Genomic DNA, 19,496 nt, shown 5'->3' on the forward strand with positions numbered 1-19,496 from the left:
TGGCTTTAGTTCATGTATCAACACCACTTTTCCAAGTAGCATTTCTTTATCAATAAAATTTCAGTTGACTAAGTGGAACAGAGCTGCTTAAACACCAGTTTTGTCGCTGAGCAAATTTCTCACATCCGAGTAATGCAGCTACATCAGCTGAATTTTATAACATAAAGTTAAAGGCATCTTTTAATGTTTGTTGATGGGGTTATATTCTTCAGCATGCTCAAGACCCCTTATAAGTGTTAGACCAGCAATAATAGATGGTGACAGAGAAAGGGCAGCAGCACATTTCAGGGAAGGTTCCTGGTGTATGGTTTTCCCATGGGTGGTGCAGAATGCTTGTCTGTCTTCTTCACCTCCACATTTTGTGTGCAGAGAAGTGTATGTCTGTCCTTGCTGTGTGATAGTATGTTAGGGACTGGTTCTGCCTGAGTTTGGATACATTTTTAGAGGTTTACTACATCTAAGGCTTGTCAGCTTTTATGGAAGTTTACCGAGTAGGATTGTAGATGCAGGTGATGTGATTTATACAGTCTACTTGGATTTTCAGGAAGCATTAAAAAAAAAGTACCCTACCAGAGGCTTTTGAGGAGACTGGCAGCTTGTAGCATAAAAGAAATTTCTTACATGCAGAAATAGTTGAGCTGAAAAATTAAGAAGAGGGCAAAAATACCAAAAAAAGGAAGGGAGCAGAAGGGTGGCACATGAGCTTCAGTGTACACAAAGGTAAGATGATGTCTTGGATAGAATAATCTAAACCAGTGATTCTCAACCAGTGGTCCGTGGGCCCCCAGGGGGCTGCGATGTCGTCAGAGGGGATCCACGAAGGCTTAAAGCAGGGGTGGGGAATGTCCAGCCCAGAAACATTTGGTCTGGCCCATGGCAAGCACTGCATCTCCTTTTCCCACAGCCCCCTCCCCTCAATGCTCCTCTCATAGGCAAGCCCCCCTGCCCTGACGTGCTAGTATATTTGGTGCTAGTATGGTTGGTGGGATGCCCTTTAACTAGGAGGTTTTTCTCTTAAAGACATTTTCTTAACCCAACGGCCCTCTTTAGGGCCACAACGGGGCTGAAGTCTGTTCCTCCAAGTGGTGGCCCTGGACCTGTAAACAAAAATATATGGTGACTGAACACAGACAAACAAGGGGGGAGGTGAGAAAAATTGTAAAAACTTTTCATCAAATTTTAATGTAAAAATTAGCATCGAATTCGAAAGTAGCACGTTAAAATACCATAAAATGGGCCATCTGAGCAAGAAGAGTGTTGATGCTATTATTTTAGATTCATATGGAATCATTGCAATAAAGATATTATTATAGCAGTGTGTGCATTAACAGATTAACTTATTTCCCCTTCTCTCCAAATTTGAAGACCCTGTATGAGAAAATTGAAATAAATTTTTGATGCAGTCTAGTGCTTTAAATCTTGAATTAAGTCTTGGTGGTCCGTGGCCACGAAATATATTTAAAGGGGGTCCATGGTGAAGGAAAGGTTGAGAACCCCTGATCTAAACCATGCTCACGTGGTGCTGAACTCACAACTGGCAGCCACCACTCAAGAAAAAGCTCTTGGAGTCACCACTGACAGTTCCCTGAAAGCCTCAGCTCAGTGTGCCGTGGCAGCCAGAAAGCCAGGAACATGGTGACTGTCCTCAGGGAGGCTACCAAGGAAAAGGCAGAGAGCACCATTTTGCTGCTCCAGCTTGGTGTGCCCACAGCTGGGGTCGGGTGTGTGGTTCTGGTCTCTGCTTCTGAAGAAAGATACAGTGGGTTAGAGAAGGGCAGCCAGAAGGGCCAAGGGGATCAGCTTCCTTAAGAGGGAAGCCAGGACTGTTCACATTAGAGAGGAGACGGCTGGGACATGATCAAGACTTATGAAATGAAGGCAGTGGTTAAGGTGAGTTACTAATTCAGTCTTGTGGCGCTGGCATGGGGCTTGCCGGGACTGGTGGGAGGGCGATTTCAGGTGGATATAGGGAAGGACTTCAGCGGGGGTGACAGAGGGAGCTGTGGGGGCAGAGACTGTGGGCAGGCTCAGGAAGGGATTAGAAAAACTCGTGGGCAAGAAGTTTGCTGAGGGGCTGCTAAAAGGACTAGTCAGGGAGGTCCCCGATGTGACAGTAGTGGCTGCTGGGGTGTGTGTGGGGAATGGGCTAAAGGAAGCAGCCAGGCTCCTCTGCTGTGCTGAAGAAGGATCTCTGACTGCCACTGTTGAAAGCAGAGGGCTGGGCCAGCTGCATCAATCTGATCCAGGACAGCAGTTTCTGTGAACTTATGATCAGTCTTTTGAGTGGAAGAATTTTAGTTCTGCAGGGCTCAGTTCTGGATTCTGAACTGTTAGCATTTCCATGAACAGCCTAGAAAAGGCAGGGAGCAACAAGGTGATAGTGTTTGCCGATGACATGGGTAGTAAAGATAAGGTCAACTATGAAAAGCTGCAGAAGGACCCTGTAAGACTGAGTAACTGGATAATATAATGTAATGGCACATGAATTCAGTGTGGGTAGAGTGATTCAGATAGCATAAAGAGAATCCTGACTTCCCATATGAAATACTGGGCTCTCAGTGATGTATGATGAATAGTTCCATGAAAATGGAACCACAATGCTCAGCAGCAGGCAGAAAGGTAAACCAGGTAGTAAATATTATTGGAAAACAAATTGAAGAATTACTGTTTTAATCCATAGTTCACCTCAGACACCCTCTGTGGTTCCCTCACTCTGTCTCCCAGCTCAGAAAGCATATAGTAAAAATGAGTGAGATTTGGAGAAGCAAAACAAGAATGGTCAAAGACACAGACCACCTTCAATATGAGGCATGACCAAGAAAGCTGGGACTCCAAAATGCATCCTGGAAAGGGATGTCTGACTAGGATATGATGAAGTCCTGTAGAATCATGAGTGGCATGAAAAGAATGGGCAAGGGTTGACTGTCCATTCTTCCAGCAGGAGAGCTGGGGGTCCACAAGTGAAGCTAATAAGGCCCTGATTGAGCAAGTTCAAAAGATGTGGTTCTTCACAGGTAATTGGGTTGGAGAATTTATGAGAGTATGTTGTGGATATTAAAAGTATATGTGTTGAAAGGGAAAATGGGCAGATTCAGGGGGGGGCACTGAGGGATGCTAAATACATAGGAACCCCATCCAGCTGCGAAAGATTTTGAATGGAAAAAGCAGTATTACATATGCTTGCCCTATTCTACTTTTTTCCCTGGCCTTTGCTTTTGGCTGCCATTTGAAAAATGATACTAGGCTGAAATGGACCTTTGCTGTGATTGGCTATGGCTACTTTTATGTTAGCTTCTTATTCACAAGAGTAATAATTGACATGGACTTCCTTCTGTACAGTGTCTCTTCACCCTTTCTCAAATAGAACTGAGTATCACCTGTCAAATCTTTTTAAAGAAACACGGGTTTTACTGTTCATTGTCTGGACACCAGCTTTCATGTTGAATATCGAGTCTTTTACGGATAAGTTACTAGTATTTACTAAGTTTTCTAAAGATGGAAGCGTTCCCTGTACAAGTGACTTTAAAAGTGACTTCCTGTAAAAGTGTCTTTTTTTTCTAGGCTCAGCAGGATCCATTGATGCAATTGGTAAACATCAGTTGAGCTACCTCACTCTCAGGTTCCGTAATTGCAGTTTCAAATCCACGAATGTCTTTTCAGTCATCTTCCATTACATTTTTGGTTAATTCCAGACTCTGTGCAGATCAGGAGCTTAAGGGTGGCCTCCCTGATTCTCCTCAGACTTGCTGGTTGCCCTTGGAACCTGTAGGCTGCTGGTTTACCCCCTTCCGTCCCTTAAGACACAGTGTTGGGCAGACACTAGTACTACAGGTTTGCTTACATGGAGAGATTTTTTGAGCCTAAGCATGGTGAATTAACTGTTTATGAAAAATAGCATCAATATGTATATATTAATTAGAAATACAACCTTAGTACTTCTGCTGTTTCATCTTACCATGTTATAACGTGATCCAACATGGTACAATTAAGTATTTAAAGTCATACTGTGTTGTTACAGATTTAGAATATTTTAAAGAAATAAATATATCTGTTAACTATTTGGCTTTGATAAACTGGTTTAATGATTTACTGGGTGAACATGAAAGTTTTGAGCATAAATATCTGTATCCAGCAGTCATAGTAAGAGTTGTGTATCTGACTGACAGTGTTAGTTGTCCTGGTATTATTTGTTGATAGAAAATAATAACTTAATGAACAAGCAGAGCAATATTTTATTTTAAAGGTAAAGTCAAACATACAGTTATATATAAATGACTTATAAATTTAGGAGACATCTGCTTTTTTAAAGTGACCTGCTTCTCTAGCCATTAAACTTTGATTTGATGTTGCATACGTTTCTAAAGCTATGTCATTAAGGTTATGTATGACTAAGAGCATGTAAGCTATTATACACATTATAAGAAATAAAGTAAGAAAATATGGACTGTATAATAATAAGCGGTTTAGTGACAGGTTCTTAGTTTGCTTTGTTGCTGGAATAAAGCTGACTAAGCTCTGGCTTCTGATGATTCCTGTTGGACGCAGAAATCCCATTTTAGTAAACTTCTTGTCTCAGGCTTCTTGTTTGTCTAGGTAAGGACTGGGCTTTTTGTGGGGGGCGTGTTTTGGTTTCAGTTTTCGAGTTTTTTTAAGAAACGGGCATAAATGCCTACTTTTTAAAAGGAAATACCTTTGTCTTCAGAGCTCAAGCCTCATACCGAAGGCCTCATTTCCCTAATCCCAGATCGGAGCTTAAACGAGAACGCTGTTTATGCCACAAGGAACAGCAGCTTGGATTTCAGAATTCTTTTTTACCAAGTTTTATAAAGCCTTGTTTTCAGGCCTTCCGTCATTCCCTTCTCCGGAAAAGGCGAGCACCCCACCGTGTCGGAGAAGCGGCCTGTGTGGGCCGGCGGCTGCCGGGCGCGGCCGCTGCCTCCGCCCGCGCGGGGGCGCTGTGCCTCCAGGCGCGAGGGCGGCGCGCGGCCCGCGGCGCGTGGCCAGTTCCCTCCCGCCCGCTCCGGGCCAGGCGGGAAACCAGCCCCGGGGCAGCGCGCGGCCCCGCCGGGGTCTCCTCGGCAGCGCGCAGCGACCCGGCGCAGGAGCGAGCGGGAGCCCTGCCAGGGCCGGGGAGAGGCCGGCAGTCACAGCCGGTGGAAGGGGTGCAGGAACTTTCTGTAAAAGCAGATGTGTTCAAGCTGGCCTCAGTGATCAGGGAAGTACTGCGGTTATTTACTGATTTACCTGAGCCGGCTGTGGGGAGTTAAAGTTACAGATGGTTTGAAGAAGGCTGTAAATTGCCTTGCTTCCTAATAGTTCTTTTGCCAAAGATGAAAAATGAGCGAGGTTCAAAAATACTTAAATGTATATTTGACAGAAGTTAAGTGCACTGAAACATGTAATGCAACCGAATTCCAGTTAAATGTAGTAAGGATTAAATGTTTGTGAATCTGCTTTATCAATAAAGATGTTTTAAAAGAATGATCTCTTTCCTATCATTCCCTTATTTTGTGTACATAAATACACAGTGCATGTGTATTATGTTATCTGAGGAAGCATTCTGCAACCCTGGCTTGGCACGTGAGATCGTTTGCTTTTTATCTTGTAATGTTGACATACTATACAATGATGAGCAAAGCGCACCGTTTCTCAGTGCCATTGTCTGCTGATCCATAAATGAGCAGCAATAATTATTCTAATTTTTTTCATAAAGCACTTTGTAGCTTGTATGTGTATATGTAAAGCACTATGTATATGCAATGCACCAAAGATGCTACTTGCAGGATGGTTCTGACATCAAAAGAATATACCTGTATGTCTTGTCTGCAGAAGGGAATGGCAATGACTGAAGACAAATGGCATAAGTTATATTCTTGTATTACCACTTACCCATGTGTCTGGCTAGAGATCTGAAAGGAGAGATAGGTCTTATGAACCTGCTGCGATGTCTTGAATCCAGGAACTGTTAGAAAGCTAACTAGAGTTAGGAAGGGAAAATGCTGCAAAATGCAGCTCTGTGTAAAACAGACATCGTGCTGTACTGGATCCGGGGTGCTGCTTTTAGCAGCAGATCCATGTTAGTAGAGCAATAAAATGTTCCAGTTGGACTGAATAGATAAAAGTTTTTAATAGAAGATACAGACCTCTCAGTGGAACTCGATGTAGATAATGGGGTTCTTTCCAAAGAAATGACAATTGATCATCAGATTTTTTACTGACTATAACATTTATTCAGTTGAATGATTTCTTAGTAACTTACACATAAATACAAGTGTGCATGAAAACTTAACAAAGAATTTCTCCCTCAGCCTACATAGGAAAGGAAAAATTATAATATTGCTGGGTTTACATTTCAACATCTGATCAGTGTTCAGAGGCTAGACAAGGAAGGTAACATGGGTTTGTTTTGGTTTTTTAATTATTAAAACACACCTTTTAAAAAAAATTATCTTGTATATCCAAAGAGAGTTTATGTTCACATAGTGTTTTTAGGGGAACGATCACATTTGACCAGGAAACTTCGCCTTCAGAAAGCGTGGGCTTACAGTTTAAGCAAAGTACTGGAATGTTTTTCATTCATTTGAAGACTGAAGAGGAAGAGCTCTGCCAGCCATTGCCACTCTCAAAGTGTGTTACTGAAAGAGGAAGCTGTTTGCCATGAAGGAGTTGGCAAATGTAGATTTTGCAAGTAATGCATGTTATGTGTTTTGCTGACACTGGGTGGGGGATGTTAGTTTGTCTTGGTTTTGTTTTAGTTTCCCTGTCTTGGTGGTGGCAGTTTCTCTGGTGGTAGTCTTACTGATGCTTAGGTTCTAAATGTCAAAGTTTGTATTAATATTGAGAAATCTCAGGTACTGAGCGATCTGATACTGTTCCGTTATCCTGACATCTTGTTTTAAAATAAGGACAATTACTTCAGTTTTTCTGAATGTTCTTGGAAATAATGTGGTTTTGCAGAACTGGTATATCCTATGTAGCAGTGACTGGGTGATTAATTACAACTTGTCATGTTCGTTAATATTTTTGTAGTGGAGAGACTGGTCCCATTAGTGATTCTCTCACAGTCTAGGTGTTCCCTCCTTTTTCTGGAGCTGTTTGGTAGCTGTTGAACTTACTGAGAAGGTGGAGACAACAGCATATATTTACTGTAAAATAAACATGTCCACGGTTAGTGCAAATTTAGGACTAGTTTAAGAAGTGACAGAACTTGCATCTAGCTCTATGGTTTGAATTATTCAAGATCACTTCTGGCTTCTGCAGGTGTGAACATGTTATACAACAGATCAGCATGTGACACTGAGTTACCATTGTACACAGTACAGTGAGAGACAACTGACTTCTAATAAATAAAAGGAAATTATTCTTACAGAATCACGTAATATAAGCATTCCTTTTGAAAACAGAACAGTTCAATTAGATTTTCTTATCCTGTACTAGCCTTCATGTGTCATTGAAGAAGTGGCTTACAGCATAATTTCTAAAATTACTAATAAAAGTACACTGTGCTCAGGCTATATCCATGTTGTATAAATTTAACAAAAATGTGTTCTTACATTATGCCTTTCTAATGGGTATCCTTCTTGCTTGGGAAGACGTCTTTGAATTTACTTTTTTCCACAAAACTAATTTTCTATCAAAGTACCAAGTTATTAACAGTAAAACCTTTTTTTTGAAACAAAAGTATAATTTAAAAGATACATTTTCAGTAGATAGTGATGCATTTTTAGAAGCAGTCACTTACTGAACCAAATTAGGTTTATTTAAATCAATATTAGTAATTTATAGGGTTACTCAGAATGCTCACTTCGCAATACTTTTGTGTCTTGTTACTAATGCAAATCTGTTTGTCCTAATTTGTGCCTGTGACATTAGTGCTTAACGGTAGGTGTACCAGCTTTTCAGCAGATTCAGAGCTGTTATCTGATTCACCTTTCAGAAGCAGTTTAAAGAGAATGGCTGATGCTTTGGAATTTTGTTTCTAAAACTGCTGTATTAGATACTCATTACAGCAATAAGCTTTTTGATACACACTGTGGACAGAAATGTAACCACTGTATGTTTATTCAAAAATATATAATTTAGTCGACTATTGTAATTTTTTTCTAAGTTTTGTTAGACAGGGAATTTTGCTAAACTGGGTTAAATCTGAGGTAATTTGGGGACTGGCATTTTGAAGATGATGTATATAGTTAAGCTTTGTATGCAGTTCATGTCTGGCATAGGTTAGGTAGCCATATGTGAAGTAGAATTGTGTTTGTAGAAAAAATCTTTTTAATCACAAAGATAAATCAAACCAGATGGTCCAGATTTTTTTTTTTTTTTTTTTTTTTGTGAGTGCATTTGCTTAGTCCGCAGTCTTCAAGTGTTGGGAAGAAGGATATGTTGCGTTTCTTGTCTTTCTTACTGTGAAATACTAAGATTTCACTTTAGTCTTCTACACTTCAGTGATCAGTTCCAAAAAATTCTAGTGATAATAAATTCTGAATCAGAATTACTTCCAGTTACACTTTCTGGTAACTGCTAATCTTTGGGCTTCCTTTCCTGAGAAGATAAGGCGGTGATGGGTTTTTCTAATAGCTAAAGTTTCATCAGAGTTGTAGGGGAAGTGAGGGAGAATTCTGTAAGGCTTTACCAGACATACGCCTGGAATGAAAATCTAAACATTAGCTTACATTTAACAGAGCGTGCCATACTGTTTCGCAAATAGCGTAAGTCTCTTCCAGTATAATATTCTGTTGTAGATTTATGTTAGGCCTTGTTTTATTAAACAGGTTTAAACACTCAAACATTATTTTACAACCAAAGCACGATCTTTTTATCAAGTACAAGTAGGGTTTTGTGCTGTTGATAAGCTGTTACTATGGCTGATAATTGGAGGTTTTAAAATGATTTATGGTCTTGCTTTAGGAAAGATTTAGTGCAGAATGTAAAGGTCACAATCACATCATACAGAAACTGGGCCCCATATTTTTCTCAGCAAAGATTGGACTAGCAGAGTTGAAGAAGAATTCTTGTATCATTTATGATTTGAGTGGGAAATAGTCAAGAAATTGAAATTGCTGTCAGCTGGGAATCCTAGCTTTGTAACATCCAGGGTTTTGTAACATTCCTTAGAAATATGAGTAAGTACATTGCCCTTTTTTTCTGTGTAGGGTTATAAGAAAGCTGTTAGTGGCCTAAAAGACACCAGTCTTGCATGAAATTTTTTACAGTACATCAGTGAACCCGGCCTTTTGCTGTTGGAGATGATTGTGGAAAAGGGTGCTTGAGCCGGTGATATACCATCATGTGCTTAAAAACATACTTGCAGCCTAGGGGAATGTACTCTGCTTAAAATCATTCCTTATACAGATACTAGGACGTGGAAGTTATTCCTATTTCTTTCTCTTCTGTGTCCAAGAAAGAAAAAATGTTGTGCATTCCTGCACTGGGAAACTAGACAGTGTTGATACATGTAGCAGAATTTGTCCAGATAGGAAATACAACCTAGTGAAGTTTAAATATTATTTATTTACCTCAACAGCCCCAAATGCTACAGCTGTTAATCGGACCAGTGTGTAAACGTTTGGAAATTACTTCTGTAGGTACTTTGATCTTGAATTTGATCTAAAACATGGGGGAAGAGCTATAAAATACAGACATTATAAACCCTCAAAAAAAAGGAGAGGTTTTAAATCGAATTCTTTGGCTGCTGGCCATGTTTCCATTCTCCCGGCTGAATGAGTGCACTGGTGTGGAAGGATACCTTATATAGATTAGTAAATTTAAATCTACGTATAGCAGTCTTAATAAGAGGTTCGTATAGTTAATCAGAACACTGCTACATCATGAGCTGAAAATACAAACCCTGGGCAAATGAGATACACTGTTTCAAGTGAAGTTTCAGTTCAATTTCTGTTCAAACCTTACCTAGTAAAATCTCTTCTTGTCGCGTGAACTGTGTCACGTCTGTATTGAGATTTCTTCTAATGATTTTTTTTTTCCTTTTTGTTTCCTCTCTGAGGCTTTGCTGCTCAGTCTCCTAGATGTTTTAATTTCTTCTTACCATTGCCTCATGCACATTTTACCATTCTCTTTTTTTCCTTATTGTTTTCAAGTCATCTTTTCTGTGTCCTGTGAGCACGCAGTGTCATCATACCCTCATTATTTGACTCATCCTTAAAATATTCTTCTGCAAAACTTAAATCATAGTTCATGAAATATTCTATATCATGAAATCCATGGTGAAACAATATTTGTCTTCCTCTTTTAGGTCCTGATACAGAAAAGGACTTAATCTTTTATTTAATATTAAGCTAGAGAAGCTACATTTGTGCTTCTCCATATTGGGGTTCTAGTTGAACCCACAGTAGCTCCGTACTTGATTTTACCACTGTCCTCCTTTTACCCACTTCCAGTTTTCAAGCATTTAGTAATCAAGCATTTGTATAGTAATCAAGCATTTTCAGCAACTGACTGCATCAAAGTTCAAATTCAGATGGTAGAAATCCCACTGGAGTAGCTTTGCTTATAGCTAGTAAGAATTGCAGTTAGCGTCACTATATCTGTTGACTGAATTGTTTATAGGATCCTGATTTGTGAAAGGTGATTCTCTTTCAGTTCTGATCTACAGTGTTTTGCCCTTTAATATCAATACTACTACACTGATCTGTTATTAGGTGAAAGCTAATCACTTGTCTTGCATTTGTGGCATTGATCTTACTGGTTTTCTATAATAAGGAAGATTTGCTGCTGTTTCCAGAGGTGTGAGTAAGACTGAAAGGAGCTCTTTCCGTATGTGCCAGAAGGGAATACAGCAGACAAAGTTAATATGTATGACAGGAAGATTTTGGATTTGGTTTATAAGCTAGTTCATATTCTTGTTGTCTACCGAATATTTGCACTGTGTTTATTTGCCTGGTTTCACCATCATTTCTTCCCACTTTTACTTGCAGGTTAGTCACCTACTCCAGAGAGAATCAGAACAATGTCCTACGTTTTTGTAAACGACTCTTCCCAGACGAATGTGCCACTGCTGCAGGCTTGCATTGATGGAGATTTTAACTATTCCAAAAGACTGTTAGAGAGTGGTTTTGACCCAAATATTCGTGACAGCCGAGGCCGAACTGGCCTTCACCTTGCTGCAGCCAGAGGAAATGTAGACATCTGTCAACTCTTGCATAAGTTTGGTGCTGACCTACTAGCCACTGATTACCAAGGTAATACAGCCCTTCACCTGTGTGGGCATGTGGACACCATCCAATTCCTAGTTTCTAATGGACTTAAAATTGATATTTGGTAAGTCACTTTTTTTTTTTAACAGCACATATTTTATAATATATTAGTCTTCTGTCACCAGAGCCTTGCATATAAATCTGCTGTTGCTGAAATGCTATATTTGGTGCAATTCAACTTTTTAAAAATATCACTTAATTAAAACATAAAATAAGAAGTCAGGGAAACAATAAGAGGCCACTTCTGCTAGTCTGTGCAACAAGTAAAACAAATAAAAATAGCAGCTGCTGGTGTGGGCTGCTGTATCTAATTCTGCCTAACTGATGACATTGCTATCCTGGTTTGGCCAGACAGCCAGGTGTGGGTGGTTGGCACCAAAGAAAAAATCACATTGACTACTCTAAAAGAATTTTCTTCACCACAGTTCTATTGTTTTAATTGTTGTACTGTATAAGACAAAGAAAATACAGTATATGCATGTGTCAGTTCATTCCCATACTCCTTTGGTAACAATGCTTCCTTTCAGTGTTTTCCCCCACCCTCAAAGTCTGTGACTCAGTCCTTCTTTTAAATATTGTATATTCTTTCCTTCTGGCTTCCAGCAGCTGTCAGATGCCAGTGCTCAGATGTAAGCTCTCAAGCTGCAAAATAACTAGCTGTTTCATTGCAGTAACTGAATTATTTTGTTTGTGGAACTTTCTGTATATTCACAACATGTGCAAAACCAGTAATAACTTCAAAATGTTGGTTTTTTAATCTGTCCCTTTTTCACCTGTCCCTCGTTAATGTTTTCAACTCAGCAAAACTAGTTATTGGCAGACCAGATTCTGTATGGGTTGTGGGCTGTTTGTTTTTTTTTTTTCCTCATTTCAGATAACTGTTGAAAATCCCTAGTCTGAAGGCAGCTCTGGTCCTATTCAGTATTATTTTAATAGTAGTGGAAGGACCATCTGTATCTTATTTCATTTTTGCCTGATGTCCTTATACCCACATGGAAAAGGAACTATGAGGAACCAGATTGCACAATTCCTTCTTGAAATTAAGCTTAATCTTGAACGTTGCCATAAATCTACTGTTTATTTTTTGTTATAACACCCAGAGATTCCAGTTAGATTAGAATACTAGGAATTTTGATTTTGTTTTGAAGAAGAGTTGTGCAATTTCAAACCTAATATACTGGTTTTCTTCTATAGCCAATTACGCTATAATGTGTATAGATAGGAATTTCTTAATGTCTCACACGACAGAAAATAGTTCTGAGGATTTACTAAATTGTGATGTGTTGTGCTGAGTTGTCTTGTTACAAAATTTCTGTATTAAAAGTTTCTTTTCTTCTTATGTTCTTTTGTGGGGTTATTTTAGCAATCACCAAGGTGCAACACCGCTTGTTCTTGCAAAACGAAGGGGTGTGAATAAAGATGTGATTAGACTGCTGGAATCTTTAGAGGAGCAAGAGGTGAAAGGATTTAACAGAGGAGCTCACTCAAAGCTGGAAACGATGCAAACTGCTGAAAGTGAAAGGTATTTGCAAAACAAAAATAATTACTAGGAGAAATAATGTTTATGGCTTTTAGATTTTTGTAATTGACGTGATTGTACCTCAGAACAGATATCACATTAGGCCTGGTATTAGACCAAATCAAAATAAAATTTTAAATTTTGGAAAAATCGAATTAAGGTAAAAAAAAGTTTTTCTATTGTTATTTTCATTTTATGATGAAAATTTTTAAACATAGTTACTCATTTTCCATTACAGACTCCCCAAAATACCACTTATCACAGAGCCAAAGGGAAAATGGGGTGAATGCAAAATGCCAGTATCACAGGCTAGCCTAACGTTCTTTCGATAAGATGGATTGTCTATGCGAAGAAGGGACAGCAGACTTTTCATCCATCTGAACTTCAGTAAAGGATTTGATACAGTGCCATATATGAAATTTCTATCAGTAGTAGTCCTGGAAAGGATGGAGAATAAAATAAGAATTTCGTGGAGGCTAAAAAGGTCATTAAAGGAGAACTGAAGATTTCAGGAAAATTGCTGACAATTTTAGGGAAAGTATTGGATTAGAGGGAAGTTATTAATGAATTCTTGAAAGTCTGGTTCTGGGACTGTGCTTACTTAAAATTTTCGTAAATGATACTGGCATAGAAAATAGAAGCATGTTAGTGATACTACGAAGTGAGATATAGGCAACCCAGAGGAAAATCTGGGATGACAAGGGAGAGGAAATTAATAGGAATAAATTGTGATTCAGTAGCACAAAATACAACTTCATTTACCTAAAGCTGTATGCCTTAAAATGGGAGTTCCTCAGTGGAAGGGCAGGGTATAGGAGAAAAGACTTGATGTATTAGCTCCAGGAGTTGATGGTACCCTGAAAAAGGCAATGAAGTCCTAGAATGCGCAAAACAAGATATTTCCACTACATAAACAAAACTGTTAGTGCCACTTTAAAAAGCAATGGTAACTTCTGCTGTGTAGTACGTTTTATAATGCTGTTGAGCCCCATTCAAGAAAGTTTAATTTATCCTTTAAGAAGCGTGGAGAAGCATTACTTCAGCGCTCAAGGGAGCAGAGCGTCTGCTTGTGAAAGGAGGCAACTAGAGCTTGTTTTAGCCCGGCAGAGTGAAGGCTGAGAGGTGTGTGATTGCTGACAAGAAATACTGGTTTTGAACAACATGAAATAACTGTTTAAGACAAAAGCTGATGATAGCACAAGAGCCAAAGGATACAGATAAACCACAAGTACTTTTTTGATTGAAAATTGGGAGTGTTTTTTTACGATGAGCTTCCAAGGCAGCCTTCTTGTACGATTTAGATGAGGCAAGAAGCCTCACGAGTTTCAGAGGAGGCTAGTTCTCTTGCAGAAACCATTGAATTGCCAGTAAACGTGACAGAACATGGAACTGAGATTAATAATGCAAGAGATCTTTCCAGTACTGTTTTATTTTGGTTTTACTTTATATTGGAAGCAGGATATCAGTGTTGTTTGGAATACTTGCTGTTCTACTGAATTTATTCAAATTTGTAATTTTTTTAGTATTGTCTAATAATTATCACAAAAGACAGGGAGTTTTGTCACATAATTCTTGTTCAGTTTGTGTCAAAATGTACACAGCCTGTACTGTAAATGAAAATTAAACTGTGTAAATGGAGTTGTTCTCTTGAGTAAAAAGGTGAAACCAACAAAATTACATATATCATGCCTAATACTCCCAGTGAGCAGGTTGGAAGTTTTCTCATACATTGGGTCACCCCACTTGTCAGAGAGAGCGTTTTAAGCCCTGAAATAGAAAATTTAATATTATTCTCAAAATTACATGGGTACAAATTACAAGAATTTGTGCATATTACCTTTGTGACTTAACTAAATTTTATTGAAAGGTGCTTGCCACACAGAAATGCATTTATGCTTTTTTTGTTTAAACATATGGACCAACAGCTCGGCCCCATTTAAATTACAATTTTTGATTTAATAGTGTCCCTTTAATGAACGTAGCTTCCTTTCTGTTATTTGACCTTCATAAACGTTACATTGTTTGCTTTGGCAAGGAAGTCAGCAACTCTCCTTGGGGAGAGGCACAGAGACATAAACAGTGCACTACCCAGCTTGTTTGTGAACATGTTTAAAATGTCTGAAATACATTATTTTTGAAATAACAAATAACAGATGCCTACAGCAGCAAAAACAAGTGAGCTTGTGTGCTGTTTGCTTTGTAAATAAATAATGGCTTTGTAACGGCTGGCTTTTCAGACCTCCACAGTTTCACTCCTCCCTCTCAGTATTATTTTCGCATTTTAGAAACACTTAGATGAATGTCTTCTGTCCTCTCCCCCACTCCCCGACTCTCTTACATTATGTATGAACCTATGGAGAAATAATGGTTGCTCTTTCTGAAAACAGTCTCTGACTTAAGTTTTCTGCTCCTTATTACATACAGTTGCTGCTGCTCTGGAAGCAGAGGCCAAAGCTAGGTTCCCGAGTTGAATTTATTTTCTCTTCCTTTGCACTCCTGTCAGTGAGGAGTGGCACTGTGCTGTCAGGAGGCAGAGCTCGCTCTGTCCGTCTTTCAGCACAGACGATCTGTCCATCTACACAGCCCAGCATGCCCCGTGACTGCACCCACAAGTGCATCCAAATGTGAACTTCCACGTTGTGTTGGAAACAGAAGAGAACATCTGTCTGGGCTGTGTGGCACACGCTCTTCTGTAGGATGCATTGCTGCATTACCATTTCTTAAGCAGCTGTAATTCGTAATAAGAAAAAATATTTTGAATAAGATTGATTTTAATTGGGTTGCAATATAAAATAGCAAAAGTGTTTTCTATGTACTCTTTTGTATTTAATGAGCAAGCATGTGATCTTTTAATTTAAATTGCATTGCACCTTTATTTAACCTCTCTGGTTATGTATTAACTAGTTAGTACTTAATGAGTGAGTAGTTATTTTCTACACCAATGGCTGTCTTTTATGAAACTCTTTGTTTTGCTTGGGAAATTATAATAAGCAAGGAAGATGACTAAATCCTGCAGCTATGGGCAAGCAAAAATAACTTTACAGCAAGGTAAATATTTAAAAAACAAAAAAGACAAGCTGTTTAATAGGCATTTTCTGAAATCTTCAGCATGTGATGCTGCAATACTTCAGCAAGGTATGCGAGTTCAGGCAAATTATTCTTCAGCAGCTGTACTTCTTAAGAAAAAATACCATATGAATAGTGTGAAGTTTTTTCATGGCGTAATCTTAGAAGAGAGGTTCATAAATGAGACCTTTTTCTGATAACAATCATTTGTCAATTTATTATTGTCACCAAGAACAATAGCATTTCTACAGTTAATTTTGACTTGGAAATTACTTTTCCCTGAAATGTTCTCTTTTATTATTGCTATAAGAGATATCTAGGAATATGGTAGCTGAAAGCAGTTAGAAGGGAGGAAAAAAACTGGTTTCTCTCATCTTACCTTCTGCTGTTGACATCATTGTGTACGTAGTTGGCTTCACCATTTCCTTTCAGTGCTTGTCAGAAACTGATCCTGTAAACGCCTGTGTATGTAATTTCACTTAAGTGAGAAGTAGTAGGACTGTGCAGATGGCTAAAATTTTACTTAAGTGAAATCAAGTAATGAGAAACTTTTCCTAGTCTTTGTGAGGTTTTTCTTACAGCAACAGAGAAGGTTTCCTGTTTTAAGCCAATTCTGAAACCAACAAAACTGGGAGAATGATACAAGAAGCCATGCAGTATTTGAAAGAGCTTACATTTTTTCTAAAGGTGATCCATTGTCAAGATGACTGGCTCGTTCTGATTTTATATTTGTTTCTCATTTAAAAGTAAGAGTTCCAGTCCCTAATTTATAGTCTGACAATTTAAGGGGGGCTGATGGATTGGTAGTGGAATGTTTAAACATCAAAGCGGTTTCTGAACGCCATATGGCAGAAAACACAGCAATGCCAACTTGTCTTGAAGATCAGAAAGTTTCTGAATTTCTTGTTATCCAAATTTATTGGTTTATGTGATATTTTTATGCTAGAGGTCTCTGTAAGAAAGACATGCAAGAGAGTAAAGATCACTACAGAGTTCAGAATCTAAATTATATTGGTTAAAGTTTCCATTTTATTCATCAGAGTTTATTTTTAAATCATGATTTGTTTTATTAAGAAGATCTGTGCCCCCTGAGGTTTTATCTTACGCTTCATTAGATTTTACTAAGCCATATTTAGTAGAAATTATGAGGATTGACTTTTGAAGGCTTCTAGGTGGCAAGCCTGCAAACTCAGTGCAGTTGTACAGATGCAAATATCATTCTCTTTACACAGGTTAATAAAACATCCTTTCACCTAAATTAAGTTTAGAGTTAGGAGTCTTTTCCTGATCTTCTTTGTCTTGATTTAGCAGAGGCAATGCTATAAATCTGCAGGTGAGTTTAGTTTTTAATTTAGAATGTTTCGGTTGGTCTTAGGAGGATTACTGTTGTATTTGAAGGTGCATTCTTTTGCTCTGATGTATTTTTAACTTTAATCCTTCGTAGTGCAATGGAAAGCCATTCCCTCCTTAATCCAAACCTACAGCAAGGTGAAGGAGTTCTTTCCAGTTTCCGCACGACATGGCAAGAGTTTGTGGAAGACCTGGGCTTCTGGAGGGTGCTGCTCCTGATCTTTGTCATTGCTCTTCTGTCACTTGGAATAGCATACTATGTTAGTGGGGTCCTTCCTTTTGTAGAAAACCAGCCTGAACTGGTGCACTGAAACAAATGCAAAGAAGTACACTGTGCTTTTCCCTGTTCTAATCTTATTTTGAGCTTCTTGGAATTATTCTCTTGGTGCAGGCAGTGGCAGCTGTATATACTGTTTGCCTTTTGTACTTATTATTAACCCTTTTGGAAGAGGGATAAATTAATTTCAAGTAAAACACTAAATTCTAAAGCATTCCTAAGCTACCTCTGACTTACCTTGACTTGCAAGCAAGATGTGAAGATAATCCTCTCTGTTGATAAAATATTATGATTAGAAAAGGCCTTTCATAATGAATATTAAATTCCTTGGCATGCAAAATACATCCTAGTACAGAACCAAATTTGATTTATTTTCCCTATGAAGAGAGGTAAATCTGTTGTTGGATTTTTTTGTGTGCACTTCAGTTGAAAGAAAAATACTGTTTTAAAAGTCCTCCTCAAGAAATCCAAATAATATAATAAAGCATTCTGATATATCGACAGTAATAAGCTGCAACTTCATAGTTCTTTTAATGCCTCCCCATAGTGTCATATCTGCTAGTTTATAAGAAGAATTAGTTCAAGTTTTACTATGACTTTAATGTATAGATCACTCCTTTATTTATTAGGCTAATGCAGTGTTTCTTCCCTGTATGAATTTAATGTTGTTAATACCTGCCTGAAGTAAATTTTGTAGAACAAAGCTGTTTGTTGTGCTTTGGTAGTAAAGTTGTTTCAGCCTTAGGCTGAAGATTTTGCCTTTTTGTTGAAATGTTACTAAGCAAACCTTTCTTTGTAAGGGTGGTTAAAAAGTGATCTAGGTGTTCTGCTCTGTATATAATAATTCTGTAAGGTAATTTCTTTGTGAAATATGTAATGAAGGGTGATTTTTTTTTTTTTCCTCCCACAAGGACCAGACTGAACCATATGATTGTATTGTTTTCATGTTTGTGGAGAGGACTTGATTGAATAGAATTCCTTTCTAGAATTGTTTTCCATGTCAGCATTTACAGGCTTATGAATTATTTTCTGACTATGCAGAATAAAAGAATTAAAAATGTTAATATTTAGGAACATTGTATGAAAAGAAATCTTGACCCATTCTGTGCTTAGCTGTGAAATCCTTTGTTTTTAAATAATCTAGGGTTATGAATCAGTTAGATACTCTTTTATGAAGGCTAAAAAGGTACTACATACTAAGTTGGAGGTTTTCAAAGAAAGCAGATTCTCTCCTCCCATGCTGATTAGACATTTAACTCTCTTTGTTGCCATTGCCTTGAAAAATCCCAAACAAAATGAATGCTGCAAACCTAATGAATTGATTTTTTTTAGTCACTCCTAAATTGTTGCTAAACAACATCAAACATTTATGAAAATATAAATTACTATAAGTATTGATAGAAGTAGCATACATCTCTCTCTTCTGCTATCAGGTATGTTCTTCTTTCTTGTTTATCAGTTTGAGTGAAGAGGGTGGTTGTGTTTGTTTTGATGTATGACATGAAGGCACTTCACTGAACTGGGCACTGCTCTAAATTGCATCTGAATGATTCTTGATCTCATTCCTTAAACTAGAGGTTCATGAAACGATACTTTTGTAGTAGCCACAATGCCACAGAAAGGAAAGCCTCTTCAAAACAAAACAAAACAAAAAGCGGAGCATACTCCTCTTATGAATATTTCAATTACTGTACATCTGTTCAGGAACAGAGAAATATAAACTCATAGTATAACTAAACTTCTATTTACTTCTCTAAACAAGTACATTTCTGTTAATAGTACTCTGTATCGTGAATAATCATATTGTCTTTCAGTATGTATTATCTGCGTAATTTGTAATTGTATTCTCATTATGGGTGAATGCCACAAATAAATATATGTAGTAAATATGTTTTGTTTTATTATTACATTAGTGCAGCGGTAATGATGCTACCCCATTTGACTGAGTTTATTTGTTTGTTGCGCATTGATAATGAGCATTTCACAAGTGGGGAAGTTCCCTCCCTGAGAAATGGCAACCACGCTGTTGGTATAAATGAGGTTTTAGAGCACGGTTTCTTTAGATTTGCCT

The 19,496-nt window shown here is 38.1% G+C and overlaps 1 protein-coding gene across 14 annotated transcripts in view; it reads left to right on the top strand.

Moving 5' to 3' along the window:
- Positions 1–19,496, top strand: part of ANKRD46 (ankyrin repeat domain 46) — a 54,437-nt gene that overhangs the window by 2,746 nt on the left and 32,195 nt on the right. For 10 of the 14 annotated variants that reach the window (XR_012621938.1, XR_012621941.1, XR_012621937.1 and 7 more), the window contains exons 2-3: positions 10,935–11,277; positions 12,577–12,735. Coding sequence is in view for 5 of the 14 variants with exons in the window: in XM_074814702.1 (XP_074670803.1) it covers positions 10,967–11,277; positions 12,577–12,735 (470 nt within the window). In the remaining 9 variants the exon portion in view is untranslated. The other 4 variants (XM_074814649.1, XM_074814655.1, XM_074814711.1 and 1 more) reach the window with 3 other exon arrangements.

Source organism: Strix aluco, chromosome 1 (genome assembly GCF_031877795.1).
Source record: "Strix aluco isolate bStrAlu1 chromosome 1, bStrAlu1.hap1, whole genome shotgun sequence".
NCBI classification, from domain to species: Eukaryota; Metazoa; Chordata; class Aves; order Strigiformes; family Strigidae; genus Strix; species Strix aluco.